General features: G+C 44.7%; 1 protein-coding gene and 1 long non-coding RNA gene across 4 annotated transcripts in view; one reads left to right on the top strand and one right to left on the bottom strand.

The window, feature by feature from the left end:
- The window catches only part of LOC309370430, a 28,353-nt gene extending 23,005 nt beyond the window's left edge, over positions 1-5,348 (bottom strand). The window contains exon 1 of the long non-coding RNA XR_014168558.1: positions 4,731-5,348. This is a non-coding gene — a long non-coding RNA (uncharacterized lncRNA). The remainder of the gene's footprint in view (positions 1-4,730) is intronic.
- Positions 5,349-5,510: 162 nt separating this feature from the next.
- AFAP1L2 (actin filament associated protein 1 like 2) overlaps positions 5,511-20,405 on the top strand; it is a 72,182-nt gene continuing 57,287 nt past the window's right edge. For 2 of the 3 annotated variants that reach the window (XM_081912155.1, XM_081912156.1), the window contains exon 1: positions 5,513-5,684. In XM_081912155.1, the coding sequence (XP_081768281.1) occupies positions 5,669-5,684 (16 nt within the window). In that variant the 5' untranslated portion in view covers positions 5,513-5,668. Of the gene's footprint in view, positions 5,685-20,405 lie in introns of all 3 variants that reach the window. The other variant, XM_081912154.1, reaches the window with a different exon arrangement.

The raw sequence follows: 20,405 nt of genomic DNA, 5'->3' as shown, positions 1-20,405 counted from the left end.
TGTTATAATAACAAAGGTTCTTGTTGAAAGAGGTGAAAGGGGGCAGCAAGGAAAATGGGGCTGGGGAGGTGCATTTCATATGACCTGAATTGCAAGGACAGGCTCAGAAATAACATACAGACCAGGACCAACCTCCTTGACTTTCCCAGTGCCCTTCCAAACTATGGTTTTTTAATGGGGTGTATTCCGCAACATGTAATTGAAGCAATAATAGTGCATTAGCGGTGGATCCCCAAGGACATGCTCTACAGGGAGCTGGCTTCAGGCATCAGGTCCATTGGCAGACTAACTCTACGCTACAAAGATGTCTACAAACATGAAGGCTGGTTTGACTTCACCCCAAAGACGCACTCTTTCATTTTCTCCCAAGACAGATGGATGCCAAAAAGTGGTGGATTTATACTGTACCATCCACACATCATTCCGCTTTATTAGTTGTTCTGCAATTTGTCTGGAGGGACACCTTTGCACTATAGTGCAACGAAAGTGGGACAAAAAACAACAACCCAGAAAAAAAACCATTTATGGTATAAAAGGTTACAGGATGTCAGCAGCAAGTTATGGGACATACACTGACTGGAAATGAAGCATTCTGTTGACCCTTAAACGTTTGCAGGTGCAATGGGTATTGAAAGCAAGATGAACTTAACCAGCCTGATAACATCACGAGCCCAAATAATAACAAATACATTTTTTTAAAGATGTTTGCCTTTCTCTGGATACAAGTAATACGTCCTAAGTGACAAGAGTCTAATGCTACATTCAACTGCTGTATATCTGTACAGAGGCAAATGTCATAGGGCAGGACTGTATTACGGCATAATTGGAAGAAGGTGATAGGACCATAATGGCAGGAATGAATGCCCTTATGGAAAGTACAGTGACTCTGTCACACCTGAGTCCAGTTGCAGACCAAAGCCTGATCTACATGTGCCATGGAATTGGGGCTAGGATCCTGAGTGATAAAGGGCTACACTTCCCTAATGAACTGGGTTTTATTTATTTGCAGAGAGTTTTTAAAGGTTGTTGTTTTTACATGCGGAAGCGTTTAAAATGGCACCACACCTCTGGCCTCTGCAGTGGTACAGTCCACTCAAGCACTTCTAATTCTACTGCATGTTCATACTGACCCTGACACTTCATCTCTTGGGGAACCCAAAGCAGTTTAACATCACATTTGTGTAATTTCGGAATGCCAGAGGCTCTTATGCCTTGACTACTGTTCATAATTACCTCTTGTGACTCAGGATTATTCCCCAGAGCTATTAGTTTAATATGACTTTATGATGCCAGGTTTTGCCATGATTTGTTTCTTAACTTGAGATATTTGAAGGTTAAAAATGGCAGCCAGGAAGCTTAATTATTGGTTTGTGAGCTAATGTATCATTATGGTCATCATCTACGCTAAAAAGAACTGGTATCACTAGAAGGAGAAAAGGAAGGTAGCACATGGTCCAATTGCCATTCTGAAATGGAGAATGGGTCACAAGGAGATCCTAGTGCAGGAGATCCTGGATAAACATTTAAAAACACACACACAAGCAAACAGGTATCATATTTTAGATAGACCAAAGAGGCAGAAAGAGCTCCAGGTGGGAGATCCTGGCTGTTTATAATGGTATAATGTTGGTGCCCTTGAAGTATTGATTGAGATGGTGTATACAAAGCACAGACCTCAAATATTTCTTTTTTTAAAAAATCCATTATATTTTGCTATTTCTGTACTGAAAATACAGAGAGTATTCTGTTCCAGATACTTATTTCTAATTACGACTTACCCTCATCTCTAACTGGAGATGTGCATCCATTCTCCTCCTACCATGAAGAATTCTAAAGACTCTAAAGATTGTGCACTATTAGCCTAATAAAGAAATTTTGCAAATGTTCTTTATGGGCCAACATGGCAGTCTTTGCTTTTTGTCCAAATAATAAAAAGGAAAAAAGCAGGAACTACTGTCAACTTTCTTTTAATTCTAAGAAACACTAGCAGTACACGTTTTTAGCATACACCAAAATATCTTCTAAACGTACACATTCCAGAATACGGAAGGGACTTGAACGTGTTAATTTTTTACAAAGCCAGTTTACCTCTGTTGTCTAATCCTATTATGTAGTTACACGTCGAGGTCCCCCAGGCCACCCCAAATAACTCACACTTCACACATCAATTTTTGTTTAAGGTTTTTGGCATGAATTTGGCCACAACTTTATTTAAATACACTCACGTGAGTGGTTGCTTGGGCATTGGTTCCGACTATCTGTCCTTGCCCCTGGGACAGAACTGACTTCCGGATTCCAGCGGAAGCCAGTGAGGGAAACAATTTTGGGGAGAAAATGAAGCTGGGCCTCAGTCCCTCACTTCTCACCCTCATGCTCCTGGTGGCTTGCACGGCCCAAGTCCGATGCTAGGGACAAGGACGAAAAGAATGGCAAGCCCCTGGATTCCTTTAACGGAATTCCCTTTCCGCACCACCATTGGAGGGGTAGGCACTTACCCCTCCACCAACCAATTTGAACCAATGCCTAACCGCTAACCTTACAAGTTGTAACGATTTGCTACGCAGTAGACAAAAACCAAATGGCAACAGCCAATCAGCCAAATGGACAAAATTCCTACCAGGCCCCTGCAGATGACCCCATGACAGGCATAGCAAGGTCAGAGGACAACCAACTCCTCCTTTTCAGGGAGGGTGGGCAGGTGATCCGGTGCACGCAGCCCAAGAGAAGGCCCCAGGCTGCAAGCCCTGTATTTAAGACCTCTGACCCTTCCCACCATTTAGCAACATAACATTCTCCCCAGCAACACTCTTTGCCCAATCACAGCATGTGGCCAATTTGCCCAACAACAGTGGGGTGGCCTTTAGGTCCCCACCGCAACACGTGCTCTCTGTTATGGAGAACACGCTTTGTCTCAAACTATACTGAGTGAAAATGTTAACTATGTCTTTCTAACGGATGGCCTTTCCCCCCATTAGTAAACAAATGGTAACCTCACAGTTCTGAGAAACCATATCCTTCCTTTAGGCTCCCTAGCAAAGAAGCTTTCATTAAGCTTTTCCACTTTAGGCAAAGGAAAGACCTTTTGGTGCAAAAGTTATGCTGCTGATTATTATGTAACTAGTACCTTGAAATTTACATTTCAGTTAAAAATACAGCAGGAATCGATTCCTCAGGAGCCTCTGGCGTTAAATTGCCTATCATCCCACCCAGATAACCAGCTGCCAATCCTTTGTGGAATATCTGAATGTTTCACAGAATGCAATTGTCTTCAAAGGACTTAATCCACATCTGAAACAAGGATTTCCTTTTATTTACCAGGATGTTAAAATTAAAACTACACCGCTTAGGAAATTTACTTCAGAGTCATCCTAGTAAACTCAGTAGGACCAATTAAAACAGTAAATGTGTGATGCTGTCCTGCTGAGTTAATTATGGCCAGGGTTACTGCTTACCATGCATTTCCCATATTCTCCCTGAGTCCCAATTCCTAAATGTGTTTACATGGAAACCAAGGCTTAGGGTTTCTAGTGTTCAGAATGATGTCCCAAACCCAAGTCCTTATGCAACCTTTAGGAATACTGAATAGACAAAGTGAGAGAGTATGCTCAATACACAGGTGAATCACAAAGTTTTCTTAAGTTTATCCCCTCAGGCAAACAATGAACTGTAACCAAGTATTGTTCTTGGTTTGCCGTTTGTGGTTTATCTGGGGGAGACAAAGCGCAAGCCTCAGTTGGGATGCAACAGTAGGCCAAACCATGGCTTAGGTCCAAGCAGCTTGGCAGTAGCAGGTCCATGGTGACCACAATCATCTCTCTAGGAACCTGAACATTTGCTCAATCGTGCATTGCATGCAAACTGGCCCTAGCACCTGAAGGAGGCAGGCTTTTTCAGGGAGTGTAGGTCATACCCCTCTAGTACACAAGGCTCAGGACTCAAGAAGGATGAGCCAAGGGACTGCTGCTGTCCTGCAGTGTTAGTTGCCTGAGGCAGTCCCCTCACTCTGTCCAACCCTGCTGGACAAATTCTGAAGTATTTTTCTCTGTTATTTCTTGCCTGCTTTTTGAAGAAAGCACAGATAGGCAAGGTTGCTAAACAGGCCTAAAAGAGGAAGGGCAGGGCATGTAAACCATTGAACCTGCAACAGAGCTGTATTTTCCTATTATTATTATTAGTAATTATTAGTTATTTCTATCCCACCAAACTCTAGGGAAGCCTAGTGAGAAGGGCCAGCAGCCAGGGATGATAGGAGTTGTAGTCCATCTGGGGACCCAAGGTTGAGAAAGGCTGTTATAGGGGAAACCTAGGGCAAGGGTGAAGCAAAAAGAATCACCAGAGTCCAAGGACACATTCCAGGCAGGCAAAAACACTCAGAATCAGAAGCGGGTTGGGCTTGGGAAGAGTCTCTGGATCTAGATTCTAGAAGCTTTGAGGGCTGCATGATGCCAGGGCTTGAGAATTCCCTCTCCTGTTCTAAGGCTAGAAACAACAGCCACTGATTTATTCCCATGCATCTCCCTGAAAGTGCTGAGCATTCCTCTCCCGTTTCTGCAACTGTACAGAGAACCTTTTTTAAAAAGATGCGTAAAATCGCTCCTGTTCTACAAATTATATTCAGCAAACACTCTGGCTTCAAAGTGTTCAGCTCGTGTAATCTTGCAGATAACTCAGGGTTCGGGGGGAAGGGAGTGTTTTCCCTGGCTGAGGCGGAAGTCGCTGCAATTTCTAACCTGTCCGGAAGGGCAGGGAAGCACTTCCAACAGGGCTGTGGGATTGCAGCCTTCGTCCTCTCCGACTCCACTGGCCAACTTTCTAATCTTCGCAGCAGCTCTGCTCAGCGCCGCGCTCCAACTTGCATCCCCGCTGGCAAACTCTTCTGATTTTCTCTCTCGCTTTGCAAAGCCCGTTTCCAGCGAGGGAGGCAGCACCCTCGCCTATTAAACGCCCGCGCCCTCTTCTTCCTGCAGTTTGCTATTACCCCTTATCTAGTACAGAGGAATCGTAGTTGGAAGGGACGCCCAGGGTCATCTAGTCCAACCCCCTGCAATGCAGAAACCACAGCTAATCATTCACGACAGGTGGCCGTCCAACCTGCGCTTAAAAACCTCCAAGGAAGAAAAGTCCACCACCTTCCGAATTTGATCATTCTCTTTGAAGCCGATCTCTCCGTTTCCAAGGCGTTGGCACTGCGAGGCGAAAACAGCTGCTTTTTGTTCCCTTATTAACGTTAAATTAATACACATAAATTAATACATGCCGCGTTTGGATAAGTACTTGACCAAGAAGGGAGGATGGGCGTCGTGTGGTGATGATGCAACTTTCGAGGGGCAACCACCGCAGAGGCCCCGCCGCTCCCCAAAAACCCCCTCGGGCAAGCCAGCTCCTTTAGCCCCAGTAGATCCCGGTGCCGTGATGTCACGGAAGGGGCGGCGCTCGGCGCGAAGGGAGCCAGCCGGAGCAAGGAGATCTGGAGAGGCAGAGGCAGAGCTGCTTGGGACGCCAATGCAGCCTGGCGCGGGCGAGGAAGGAGCGAGCCGGCGCGTCCCGCGGGGAGAGGGCTTTAACTCAGGGGCGAGCGTGGGAAACCCGAGTCCTCCTCCTATGCAAGGTCTCCCTGCCCTACGCGGCCAGAATTGAAAACTAAATAAAAAGAAAAGAAGGATCCAGGATGGATAAATATAAAGGTAAGGGGGAATGGTTTGCTTGCTTCCCCCACCCTCAGCGTGGGAAAGGGGCAGTATCGGTACTTCGGAAAGGATTGCTAGTTCGTTTGTCCTCAGTGGATCGTCCTGCCTAAGCAGCCGAATGTGACTTGTGGTTGCTCGTAAGTCCCTTAAAACGTGGGTTTCTCTATAGCGTTTAATGAATGGGCGGGTGGGTTGAGACGGATCTTTGCCCCACAGGCGTTGCCTCGGGACCGAGACTGGCCAGGACGCCGGGGCTGGGTTTGTGAAGCAGGGGGAAAGTGGCGAGCGAAGAGTCCCTCATCGCAGCCGGGTCCGTCTCCCTCCTCCAGGACCCACCCCTAGAGAGGGGGGATTCGCTGAGGTCCACGGAGCCCCATTCCGCCGACGGAGAAGGAGTCGAGGGTGCCGCTTGGGGGAGGATTTTGGTTCTGATGCTCGTGGTGATGGGACACAGAAACAACACATCGGGGGTGTGGGGGTGTGAAATTATGACACGACCGGCTTCTTTTTGAAAGGATTAAGAGAAATTATTTGAACCTCCTTGACATACATCTGGTGTTCCGAAAACCCTCTAGGTGAGGGCCAGTGAAACTGTAGGACTGAAAAGATGAACACGAGACTTGGAGTCGGTTTGGCGCGAAGCGGGGGAGGATTTCAGTACCCGCACCTGTGTGTGTGTGTGTGTGTGTGTGAGAGAGAGAGAGAGAGAGAGAGAGAGAGAGAGAGAGAGAGAGAGAGAGAGATCAAAGGACCGACCCCCCCTCCTTTCGCTTCCGGTCTTGCTGTTGCTCCAAAACAGAATTGTAAGGGGGGTGTATTTAGTTCCCCCGTGTAATAAATATTCGCAGACTTTATAAGTTTAGTCTGCAAGATTGTGCGGGGGAAGATAAGGAAGGGGAAGGCGTGGCTGCCGAATGGTATCTGGAGGTGGGTGGAGAGCTGAGTGTCCCTTGTGTTTTTAATGAATTGTTTTAAAGCCCTTTTAAGTATTAAGGGACGCAATGCTTAGTGCTACGATTCTAACGAGAGGTGAGGTGTCGTCTTATGGCAGAATGACTCCTTAGCCTGAGTGTATGGCAGCAATGGGGACTGATATGGTTACTCAGTGGCGAGGGAAAGGTACTCTGCACATTCTCAGAAACAATTTTTTTCTTTGATTAGCTCAAGAGTGAACCCCAGTGTTATAAACCAGCTGAGTGTCTAGACACATACTAGGCTCTGCAAGTGAAGTGAAGCAAGCCTGTCTTTGCCGTTCTGGAAATACATTAAGGTTGCAACCTTACACACCTTTTATGCAATGTGAATGAGCACCCGCAAGCAACAGTGATGACCACCAATTTAGGATGACTTTAAAAGAGGCTTTGACAAATCCACGATAGATGGAGGATAAGGCTGTGTCCAATATTCGAGTCCGAATACCAGCTGCTGGAACCCACAGGAGGGGAGAGTGTTGCTGCAGGGTGAGGAAAGGCTGCTAGACTAGAGGGGCCACTTTCCTATCCAGCAGGGCTGATCTTGTTTTATGTTCTTAGGCATTTATGCTTAAAGTCACAGAGGTGGAAGGGAACACAAAGCTCACCTAGTCCATGCCCTTGCAGGTACAGGAAAACTACATCCACATCATCCCAAATGAGCATCTCTTCAACTTCTGCTTAAAAACCAAAGATTAGGTGAGCCCACTAGGTAATCTGGTCCACCACAGAACTGCCCATGCTGTCAGAAAGTTATTCCTAAAATCCCCTTTCTTACCTGGTGGGAGTAAGTTGCATTGCACGCATTGAGGTTTACTTCTGAGTAATTTTGCACAGGATTGTACTGTAATTTTATCTTTTTTCTTGTTCATATACAATATAAGCCAATGTGGTGGGTCCAAATGTTCCAATATTTGCTCAGTTGTGCAGTTTATCGAATGGCTGTCATTTAGTCTGTCTTACTTTGCAGGGTTATTGAGAAGATGCAGCAAGGAAAGGCAGCATTCAGTGATGTGGGATTTCCAGAAAATGTTGAACTGGGAATTTTTCTGGGAAATTTTACGTCTACACATGACAGCAATTTGCACTGGGAAAATTTTCCTTTTACACTGAGAAAATTTTCTGATGCCCTACAGGGTGTTCTGATATAGAATGCTTGTTTATTTTCATTTGCATTCAGTAAACAAAACTAAAACTCCCAAGGTTACCTAACATTGTATTTGCAACCTGCATTCATTTATTGTCAATAATGACCTTATGACAAAAAAAATCACTGGAAAAGCACTGGAAACTTTTCCTCCACCACTCATCCCTGGATGCATTGCAACCAGCATGCTGCCCTAGGGCCAGGGCAGGAAAGGAATCTAAATATAATAAATAAATGTCTACTCACTTTACCAGTTTAGGAGGTGGTTGGACCAGCTGACATTATAGTCTGGTGAGGCCAGTTTCCATCAGTACCTGAGGATCTGGCTTTCTGCATTTATAATGCAAACCTTTAAAATGAATTTTTCATTCTCCGGAGCTCGACAGGACTGCTCTCATAGGTTTGCCTTATTCCAATGGTAACTGACCAGTCTACAAAGAGTCATTTATTTATGTATATGTAATCTGAATAGATAGTAGTTGACAATTGTCCAGCACTTCCTGAATCTGCAGTTTTCAGGAATCGTGGTCTGTGTTGTGCAATCCTACTCATGTCTACTCAGAAGTAACCCCTGCAGAGATATGTGGGCCTAGTATTGCAGCCTAGGTCTCTTAATGTAACCTCCTGTTAACCTTTATGGCACTGTATATGTCCATTTTTGTGTCCAGATATCAGCTTTGCTGTTGGATAATAGTAACAGTGTTCATTCACTATTGAAATAGTCATTCACAATGGGAATAGTTCATTATAGTTATTACTGTAGTTTGTCTGAATATATCTGAGTGAGACAGAGCCCTGAAATGAGAGTTCCCTGCCTTCTCCCTGCACCTTGGAGGTGGTGACTGGCTTTCAAAAGTGACCATCATTGCTCAGGAGAAGAACACATGCCAATGCATTCAGAAGACTCTGGGTTCAGCCCCTGGTATTATCAATTGAAAGGGTCAAGCAGCAGGCGAGGGACTGCCTAGTAGGGCCAACAACACAGGAATTGGAGGCAGGGTCCAGAGTCCCACTCAGCAAAGTGGGCAGGGCATGAGAGGCCCCAAATTTAGCAGGACACCTAAAGGGTTTGGGGTTTGGGTATAAGACCATTGGGTGGGATTCAAGGTCTCACTGTGGTGATCATTCACTCAGTACAAGTGTTTCTGCTTGCGAGATGGAATGATCTCCTCCCTTCACCTGCCCTGTGTCCTGTTCTGGGGTTGGGGGGACTTGGGAGGGGGGTCACACGTGGCCTGTTGTGCTAGTGGGACTTGTGCTGGCTTTTATTAGCCAGCAATGTGAACTTGGCCCATTCATATCTAGAGTTGAACTACACCACTCACTCTACCTGAGACACTGAAGAGCTACTGCCTACCATTCAACACTAGTCCTAGGAAAGATGGAGAGGAAAGATTAGGCCAGGCTTCCTCAAACTCAGCCCTCCAGATGTTTTTGGCCTACAACTCCCATGATCCCTAGCTAGCAGGACCAGTGGTCAGGAATAATGGGAACTGTAGTATCAAAACATCTGGAGGGCCGAGTTTGAGGAAGCCTGCATTAGGCAGTGATGTGGAGTAGAAGTAATTCTGGAATTATTTTCCTCAGTGCTTCATTTTACTGTGGAAAATTTCCCATTTCATTAGTAACCACAAATGGGTACCTACTGTAAATATGTTGTGAGGCAAGCTTGGGAGTTCCAAAGTTTCAATTAATGTTTTTCCAGGTGATTATCGCTAGTATGTGAAGAGGATACATATATTTCAGGTCATACATTTGTGGTAAGAAATTGAGTACTTTTTAAAAGTTTGGTTTACTAAATGCAAGTAAAATAAACATGTGAATTAGACCATTCTCTACTTGCCTCATTTTCAAATCACCCTATGCAAATCCACTTCATTTGCATAGGAAAATGTTCTTGAAATTATTCCTAGTCAACATTTTCCAGAAAATCATGGCCAGTGAGGCAATTGTATCAGGCAAACATGAAAAGGCAGAAACCCCTTATTTAATTTATTATTGTGTTTTTGCTCTGTTGGGAATGGGACCAGGTGCCCAAATAACTTGACCAACCTTGGTCAATATGCAACTTGAACTGGGGAGAAGGGAGTGGGTACCTGATCTGGGGGGCAGCCATTTCCTGTTCCAAATGTAGGCAGTGTCTTGGATTAACCCTGAAGATTGACAAGCAGTCCGGCCTAGTACAGTGCAGCTTCGTATCCCACCGGTCAGTCCCTTGGGATGAAACTAGCTAGCGCAAAGAAAAGAAATAATGGAAAGCTCTAAAAACTGTGGATAGTTTCTGGAGTGAGAGCTGCTTCAGTGCAGCTCTCATGGGTAAGAAACAACCACCTCTGCTTCTGCCTCAAGCACATTCCCCAAGCCGTAGTGTTGAAGTGTCAAAGAATTGCATCTTACTGTTTTCCTTATGTTGGCAAGGGGAAGTGCCATGTGTCTTACAGGTGGCTCTGTGTGTAACAAGGATGCACACCAGAGATAGTCAACACGGTGCTCTTCAGACATGGCTGGACTACAACTGCCATTATCTCTCACCATGCTACCTAGGGCTGATGGGAGCTCAGTAGCATCTGAAGGGTGCCATATTGGTTATCCCCAATGTATACACAGAGCTGGAAAGATCCCAGATGTGTGTTTAGTGCAAAAGCAACCATTGAAGAAAGTGAGGTAAAGTTGAGGAGTGGTTTGCCGAAATAACTAAACCTGAAGAGCAGCAAATGTCCACACGAAAAGTGAGGTGAAAATGAAAGCCCCAAATGCCTTTCGATAAAGGATTTGTGTACGTAAGGGCTTAAGTGTGAGGCTGCCCGATTACATTGGGGATGTGGTTCCTTTTGCCTTTGGTGCAGATGCACGGGCTGTGCTGTGGGAACAGAGAGCACCATTCTTCTCCTGTTATGCGAGGGTTGTGTCTGCAGAAAGTGCAGGAGCTGTCGCAGTAGCAGCGGCTGGCAAGGCAGCCCCCCAGGAGGAGCCAGCGCTGGCAGAAGAGTCAGGAGGGGAATGTGGGGGAGGCGGCTGACAACTTCATAGGCAGGGGGAAAGGGGTTTAGGGGAGACAACTTCCTCTCTGATGTTTGATTGTGCTCTCTGGGGTTGGCCAAGTACACACAGAAAGGCACCATTGATAGCTTAGCTAAGGACTTCTTCCCCCTGGAGTCTTGCCAGGGCCAGGGAATCTCTCTACATGAAGTATTAAGAAACAATCCCATATGATAAAGAGAGGACACCATATGCTATACACTGCTTCAAGGTTTTTATTAAAAATATAAAGTGGTATAGAAATTACAATAAATAAATAAGTCCATAAACACATTTTTGGCTGCAGTCCTATGCCCCCTTACTTATCTGGGGGTAAGATCTATTGGACAAAATAGAGACTTCTGAGTAGACATGACTAGGATTGCTCTGTTAACTTCTCTAAGGAATCAAACCAGTAAGTGTCTCTATTTGAGAAGCTTTAAGGCTGGGGAATAGCTCTAGTATGACTTTCAGCACACTTGCAAGAAGTCCATTTCTGTTGAGGTTGGTTTGTGGTGGGCTAAAGAGAAGCTGGTTGGTGATTGGGACACTCAGCTGCTGTTTTGTTCTTTGGCTGTTTTACTTGGATCGCAACAGGATTTTAGAGAGGCATTTTTGTGTTTTTGTTTTAATCTGTTGTTATTCGCTCTGCCATGTTGGGAGGGGGCATGCTGTGAATTCAGCTAAATTGGTGTATAATTTCCAACTGTTTTAAGAATGATGTAATGTTTAGCCTGCACTTGATGGCTTTAGGGATGATTCCCATGGAATCATCAGAATTCTCCATGCAACTTTCTCAAAGGGAAATCTGTGATGTGAGGCTGAATTTTCAAGATAGGTCCTGGAATTGATTTGGTCGGTTGGCTGACCCACGCTGGTAAAGTTTGCACACAAGTATGCATGCACCACAACAAGTCTAAAAAGTGTGCTATTCAGAATGTTACAGTGGCAACCAGTTGATGATGCTCTGAGCTTGTTGCCAACTGGTGTCATTAAGTCTCCCCAGTGCTATTTTTATAGAAAAAGGTGCCAGAACTCACCATGAACACCTCTTTTTTCTTTTATAATGGCAATGGCACCCACCTCTGCGTTCCTGTGAGTTCTGGCTGAAAAAAGCCCTGTTTCTCTACCTTGGAACAGATGAATGAGTGACACTTCGGGCAGCCACCTAGGTGGGGTATTTTGGTGGGCAGGCACAATGCAGCAACCAACCAACCCCCCCAACACACATGAAGAAGATGTGAAGGTCAGGCCAGGGAAAGATCCCCAGGATTTCCAGACTCAAAGGCTTGCCTTTGCCTATAGCTACAGGCTTCTTTCAGGGATCTGCATGTACATACTAAATATATAATTGACACAACCAGTTTGGCAGTACTTACTACCTTTTAAAGGAAAGAGGGGAAAGGAAACTGGATTTGTAGCTCTTTAAATAAGATATAACTACAGTATTCTCACACCTGATGATGCTGATTGCCTGTTCAAAGTTGCACCTGTAGACTTAAAATGATCCCCCGGGTGTTTGTGCAACCCCAGATGCTGAATGCAAGGTACTTGACTGTGTATGGATGACCCAATGCAGACTTTCCTTGCTGGATCATGATATCCCAATTAAAATGAATTAACTGACAATCTCAAGGTGAGTCTAGACATTCAACCAACATTTGTTTCATGAAAATGAATGTTTATTATAGCTTGCTAGACTGGATTCTAACCTGGTGTCTGTAAACAGGTTAGCTAACTTGCAATCGACTTCATAACAAGACAGAACAACTAATCATTGACTAGACAAGATCTAAGGCTTATCTACACAGGATTTGGCATGATAAATGTGACAGGGAGGGGCACCTGCCCTGTACCTCTGCTACCTTAGCTATAGCATCAGATGCGGGGGGTAAAGCATTAAGTTGTGTCTGAGCTTTCTTTTGCCCTCATCTCTCTTTGAATGAGGGCTGGAAAATTCAGAACAGACAAAAGAAAGTTCTTCATGCAGTGTACAGTTAAACTATACAATTCACTCCCATGAGATGTAGTAATGACCCCAATTTAGATGGCTTTAAGCACAGATGCGCCATCAAGAGTGCTTTAGGGCTGATCCTCTTCATGTCAGCCATAGGCATGGCAGAAACCACATTCCCAGAATCCAGGCTTCCTGGCAGTAGAGGAGGTGTATCCATCATGGCATGAAGAAAGCCACACCTCTTTGTCCTAGGGCTCTCAGCATAGCCCCTGCTATCGCTTCACAGCCGAGGCAACTGTGGCACCCTTGTTTCTATTAATGCATGTTCTGCATCCCCTTGAGTCATGAGGGTGGCCTGCTGATTAGCCCAGACAGGCACATTGTCATGGGACCACCATTAAGTTGTGGGTTTCTAACTAGAAGCATGATATTGCTGTGGAATAAGAGCAATCATTTTGTGATGGGTCAGGGAAAGGAAAAAGTCTTTAACTGAAGTAAGTGTGTGTATAGAAGTTCAACTGACCAACCTGTTATAATGTATGTCACTGGGCTGGTTCAGATGCTTGAAATTCCCCCATGGAAAATAGCCTTGAATGCAGAGAAGAGGTAGCACCTGCCTCATTCCACCCTGGGTGCACATACCACTAGCCACATGAGCAATGCAGTGTGTTTTCCAGCTGCAGTGCTTGCATCTATTATCCTCAGAAAGCACTGTAAATCGTGGCTGTACCAGAACGGATGCTAACTTCCTTAATGCAGCTGTGCCTATGTGGGCATTTCACATGGAGGAATTTCAAGCATCTGAACCAGTCCCTGTGTGACTTTCCAATAGATGCAAGTCCTTAAGCTACAACCCTGAAGGCTATTTATGTGAATGCTTGGGCTAAGTTCTTTGAGACGGCACAACTGCTTTGTAAAAAGAGAGGCTCGGTACCTTTTTTGCAAGAGATCTTTCAGAGCGATAGTGATAAGCACAACTGTGCAACGAAATGTGTTGAGATGGTATCTGCAGATAGAAGCTTTTACTGGTTTGTGACAAGCCACATCCAGCTCTTGGATGGAGCCACTAATAGATGCATCCAGACCATGCCCTCTCATGGGACCAGTGAGCCAAACCACCTTGTATTTTGTGTGGTATCTGGTCAGTCCTTCAGGGAACCCACTAAGCCCCAGCATGTGAATGACGTCTCTGCCCCTAGTGATGATTCAGAGAGGCCACATTTGGCAGCAGTGTCCATGATCTCCGTACTACACTCAATGCACCTTCTTGCCATTTCCCATAATATGGGGCAGTGTAGTAACTTAAACAGGCCATGTAGTCCTAACAATATATATTCAGTTTTGTTGCTTAAGGTTACTGTTTTATATATACTGACTTGTCCAATATCGGCTAAAAAGCTACAGGACTGAACAGAGATCTGAATCTGAGTCTCCGTCAGCTAAGATCAGGCTGTTCTCCACAGAAATCAGTGAATACCATTTCACTGAGCCAGCCTCTGTTGGAGAGTATGTAAATTCTGCTTGTGAAAATGTCTGGGTTGAAAAGATGAAACAAAAATGTGCCTTGTGGAGAAGGTGAGGAGTTGGGACAACACCTGGGATGTTGGAAGTAAGTGTGCTGGAAAAGAAGGCAAAACAAGGGCGTGCTCTTCCCTAAGGAGGAAGCAAGGTGATTCATATCAAGCATCTAAAATTGCTCATGCAACTGGCATTTTATTTGCCTAGTTTGGAATGCTGAATTATCATCTGTCATACAATGGGTATACCGACGAGACCAGTCAGTTAAGTAAAGCTGTCAGATTAAGGAACTGTAATGGCATTATAATCATTTTGTGTGCAAATTACTTGAGTAACTGCTCCTTGGGCTTATAATTCATGCACAAAACACTGGTCCAGTCCATTCAGCCTTCTGTGCACAGCATGGTTAGTTATTTGTTGCAGTTAAGTTTGTTGGCTGCTTGTGTGTGACTGTGAGACACTGAAGTGTTCTTTGGTTATTGAATCTGTATTGAACTGTTTGGGTCTGTTTGTCCACGTAATAACTCATGTAGAGGAGCAGGATTAAAGGGAACAATTTGTCCAGTGGATCCCATTACCATCCACAAAACAGGGATGCTCCAGATGACCTGCTTATTCAGGCATCTTGAATTGCTTCCACAAAGTTTACAGTGTGTACATGGTTAATATGAAGGAATGCCTTCTTCCCTCTAAACCTGTCTGATTAAAATGGTTATGAAGCTGATGACTGGGGACTAGGCATAGATCAGTCCCAAATCACCCTGTGCCACTTCTGTGTGTATGTGTTTTAAAGTCTGCTTCATTCTGTTGATACAGTAAAGTGTGGACTTAAACAACAACCCTGCAATGTATAAACTTAGCTGTTCGCTCACTGAAGTGGTCCACATAAAACTTTTGTTGTTAAAAACAGATAGTAGCCACCTGGAGCAGCTACAACAGTGCAGCTCAAAAATGGGACTGTAAATGCACCTGGGACCAGTTGTGTGTGGTAATGTGTTGTTTCTCTCTGGGATACTGTATTGTGGGGGAAGCCATGCTTTTCTGCTACTGGATCCGCAGAGACAGCTATATTCCACCCCACCCTGTACAATCTCCCTGAGAGCAGCAGCACATGACATTGTTCTTAAGGCATTCTTAGCCCTTGTTTTCAAACCTCACAGCAGGAGCCGAACCCGGAGCTGTTTTTAAAGGGGGGGATTTTCAACAAAGCCCTTAGACCACCTCGTAGTATTCATTATGGGTCTTGGATTCCAAAGAAAACCATGATTCAACCCATCCAGAAATCCAGGAGGTGCTGTTTTTGGATTGTAAGCATCCTTAAGGGCCTTGCAAGGTGGAGAGTCGGGTTTTGAATATGTCAAATAATATTTCTGAATTGGGAACACCTGTTGAGGCTAAGCGGGTGCAAATCTGGTTAGTGCTTAGGTGGCCCATGTAAACTGCCTTGAGGCAGCAATTCTATGCACACTTACCAGAGAGTAAGCCTCACTGAATACTTACAGGACTTGCTTCCAAGTAAATATGCATAGGATTGGGTTGCATGTCTTCTAAGGAGCCACAGGCTATAAATATAACAATGAAAGTTTAGCAGCGGAAAGAAAAGGTCTGCTGAGTATCAGCATCATGGGAAAACTGTGAGTGTTTGATCTAATATTCTAAACATGAAGGGTCAGTGTCTACAGAAATAGATTTCCCTCACCCCTGACCTCTTGCCTTTGTGGGCAGGATTCCACTGAAAGCACATCTGATGATGGTTTGGGATATGGCAGCCTAATAATACTATCCAATTACAAACAATTCTGCCTAAAGGCAAATATTCCGATCTTATGGGATCGGACTGTGATTCCCATGAAGCAAACATATCAGGCTACTTATGCTGCATAAAGTTAATTTATCTAGGTCAGACTTTAAAAAATTGATGCTTACCAGAGGCCGTCCACCAATTGTGCCTTATATGTGTTCTTCCTTCAGAAGATGACTAGTGTGGGTTTTGTGGCCTTAAAATTTAGTGTAGGGCAACACCAGAGTCATTTAACTTGTAGCTAAAAGGATCTAGCAGCAAAATTTCCCCTTCCTACTCCCTCCCACCCCAGTGCAAGCATTTGTTACTGTACTTCATGAGGAACACTGAAAAACTCCCAGGTTATTGGGGGTGATTTCAACAAACACTGAAACAGGAAGCCATACTTCCTTTTGGAGGGGCCTCTTATGTAGTGTTGAACAAGGGAGTTTGGGGGCTGTAAGAGACATGCATAGAATCTGAGAAACTGTACTTCCTAGAGTTTGGATTCAAGGGGGCTTTTTCCTTTCTTTTTTGGTTAGGATCCTTTCCTGGTTTAAGGCACACTGTGAAATGGGAGGGGAGATAATAAGTCTTCAGCCCCATACCCTCCTGCCTTGGGAGTAAGCCTGACTGAGCTCAGTGGGACTTGCTATTTATCAGATTGCACTGTGAGTGGAGGGAGCAACCCATGATGTAACTGTAACAGGCGGAGCTTAATTTGGACCTGGACTGAGGCTCACTTGGACTCAGCCTTGGAATGTGTTTTGAAATCCTGCAGCATGTAAATTAATGACAAGTGCATTCAGACAGAACTTTGTTCCATTTTCACAATGCTTCCTTAGCTGATAATTTCCACATTTTAAGTGATATTTCACACAATGTCAAAGCCACTTCTGGCAAACTAGCGGAATCTAGTGGAGGTTCAGCACTCATGTCTGTGTTAATTTGCTTCCAGAAGAAATTTGTTTGCAACTCCATTAACTCCAAAAGTCATTGGAACTTTGCCTTGTAATTTCACGTGATGACCTTTCAGATGGTATTCCAGCATACCGTTCTTTCCCAGCATTTAAAATTTAGCACAAAACGGTGGTGTACCAGTCAAACAGCCACAGCTCCATAGCACAACTGGCAATGCAGTGTAAAAGGAACATTAGAATCCTGGATAGAAGCCCTATAGTTAGGAGAATCAGTTCAATAATTCCCATGTCTGAATGCACCCTTAGTCATACCGAGCAGCTCTTGAACACTGGCCATCGCTGTATCTTGCAAGTAAGCTTGAAGCTTCCCTTCTCTATCCAGGACTTAAGTACTTGTAGTGAAACCGCTTGTCCTAGAGACCCTAGCTTTAAACCTCTATAGTATTAATGGAACAGACAGATGAGTAGATGTATGAGGTTCTTGCTATGTTCTCAAAGAGCATGTATTTTAACTGTCTTCAAACAAACGCACGGAGATGTATAAGGCCACTTCTTGGATGACTGTTGCATGTGGACTGGGCCTGCCTGCCATATGGCATAGTGGGGGGCTGCCTCAGGCAGCAAATGCTGAGTGGCAGGGAAGTGTTGGAGGACGGAATCTGTGTGTGCCACGCAATCTTCGCTGTGCCTTGTGTGACATCCTGCTGCCCTCAGGTGTGGTGAAGGATGCTCTTCTGCCCCTGGTTTTGAAAACAAGTTTCAGCTGCCATCCTGGTCATCATCTGCACATGGAATGGGAGGGGGAGTACTGTCTTGACCTTTGCCTCAGGTAGCAAAATGTCCTGCTACAGCCTTTTCTGTGGAATCGATATGCTTGTTTTCATGGACCCGACAGCTTATTGATTTTTAATTCTGTGTAGGGCATGACTACTCTATCTTGTTTGCATTCACCAGGTGATTTTGAACAACAAGGGATTTGAGTGCACGAGAATTATTGGATTTATTTTCTTTTTCTGGAACTTTTGTGGATGTGACATTTTTAGCTAGTGAGTATAATCTATATACAGTAGCCATTTCCCTCCACCCACCCTCCCTCCCTCCGCCACCCTCTTAAAAGACAAAGATCCTATAGCACACACTTTGTAGGTCATAATGATGACCCTGTTTCGTTGCAACGATGGAAGTTTTGCTGGTCTGCTTCTGTAAGGTGTAATCAGTTTGCAACATACTGATTCTTTGCCACCCTCTAGCACACTGTCTAAAGGGACACGGGTGGCACTGTGAGTTAAATCACGGAACCTAGGACTAGCCGATCAGAAGGTCAGCGGTTCGAATCCCCACGATGGGGTGAGCTCCCGTTGCTCAGTCCCTGCTCCTGCCAACCTAGCAGTTTGAAAGTACGTCAAAGTGCAAGTAAATAAATAGGTGAGGACGGTAAACGGCATTTCCGTGCGCTGCTCTGGTTCGCCAGAAGCGGCTTAGTCATGCTGGCCACATGACCCGGAAGCTGTACGCTGGCTCCCTCGGCCAATAAAGTGAGATGAGCGCTGCAACCCCAGTGTCGGTCATGACTGGACCTAATGGTCAGGGGTCCCTTTACCTTTACCTTTAGCACACTGTCTTCCAGATGTTTTTGACTACAACTGCCATCAGCCTCAGCCAGCACACTTGTAGCCCAGAACTGTCAACTGTTAGGGGACCAGGTTGGCAAGTGCTGCTGTAGCACAGAAGCAGAAGCTGAAGAAATGGCTTTGCAAACAGGGAGATATATTGACTTGTGCTTTCTCCTCTTGCCTGTGACCAGTTGGAATGTGTCTGGCCGCTCATGGAATTCTGTGTCCCTGAAAGGCTGCTCACCGGCCTGTTGAGACAAGCCCTTCTGCCCTCCCAGCTGTGCTGTGGATCGGTGAGGAAGTGGCAGAGGCAGTAACAAAGATACCAGGTTTGTGGTAAATAGATGTAAAGAAGAAAGAAATGAGTCACAACTTGGACCGGCTCAGTGTTTCCGCATTACAGCCAATATTCTATTCACTAGTGGATTTCTTGTCCACCTTCCCTTGTTTTTTTTGTTTTTTGTTTTTGCATATAAAAACCTACTTCACATGAACTGCTAGCATGCCAGGAAGAAGGGTAATTTATAGCCCTTCTCTGTGATATGCTTGTGTTCTTCTACATGCTAAAGGATGTTTTTCTACACATGGGGAAGCATCTAACAATTGTCCATCAGTTGGCTAGCCAGTTCCAATGTGCTATTTTGGCCTATTAATTTTCCATTAGCTCTTGGTTACTTACCATTAGGAGAGGTTCTGAGCACAATGACAAGATATTCTTCTTGCCCTATTCTTCTCCACTGCAGCAGCAGAGTTTGAAGTTTCAAATTGGATGGATCATGTGTGTTGGGAATGATGGGTCTCAAAATATACAGATCATCAAGCCACTAGAGGCAGCAGCCTTCCCCAATGTGATGCCCTAGAGCTGTTTTAGACTATAACTCCCATTATCCTTTGCCACTAGCCATACTCATAGTCAGCAGTATCTGGTGGGTACCAGTCTGGAAAGGCTTGTGTTACAAGGGTATCTATTGAAGCTAATACCGGTAGGTTATGTGAGATCTGTGGCCTGAGAAGAATATTAAGACGAACATGACTGAAGGTCTTGTGTGACAGGCCAAAAACTGCATTGTGTGGATCACAATTGGAGACTGTTTTGCCCTTTGTATGTTGTACTGCCCTGCTTCCTCATTTCCTACCAAACTGTGTGTATTCAGGACATTGTTCTTATGAGAGGAAGTGTTTCCACAACATTGGCATTTCTATGATGTGCTGATTTGCTTTCTTCGGTTTTCTGTGCTGTTATTTACGCCTTCCTCCAGTTTTTTAACATGCCCCCTTGAGACTTCTAAAAGACCCCAGAAGTAATTCTGAGAGAACAATTAATAGATTCCAGAAAGTGTTCTTTTTAATATGAGAAAGGGGTGGGGTGGGGGAGAGAGCCTGATAACCATCTAATTTTTAGCTGTATCCTTTTTTTCATAATTTCCTGCATTATAAAATCTTTGGACGGAAGGGCTGGGAAGTAACTGGAGATCTTTTATTCATTCCAATGCTTTGAAGAATCCTGACTTACTCCACAGACAATCATAACTTACGGGTTTTCCCATATCAACTAGACTCTAGTTGCTGGGGTATAATGTGCTTCGGCTGGGGAGGGCAGGATATAAATAAAATTTTATTATTATTATTATAATTGGAAGGAATAAGTGAACAGAATTCACTTTGCTGAAGATATTTGTAGACAAGCAAAGCCTATCTAGCATGGCATGATCTCTCTGTCAAACTGGCCTCACAGAGTTCTTGTGAGAATAAAAAGCAGCTGAGGGTAGATAATTTTGAAATCCTTGGAGAAAA

Source organism: Podarcis melisellensis (genome assembly GCF_964234715.1).
Source record: "Podarcis melisellensis genome assembly, chromosome: 5".
Taxonomy (NCBI): Eukaryota; Metazoa; Chordata; class Lepidosauria; order Squamata; family Lacertidae; genus Podarcis; species Podarcis melisellensis.
This window is presented reverse-complemented; position numbering and strand designations above follow the sequence as displayed.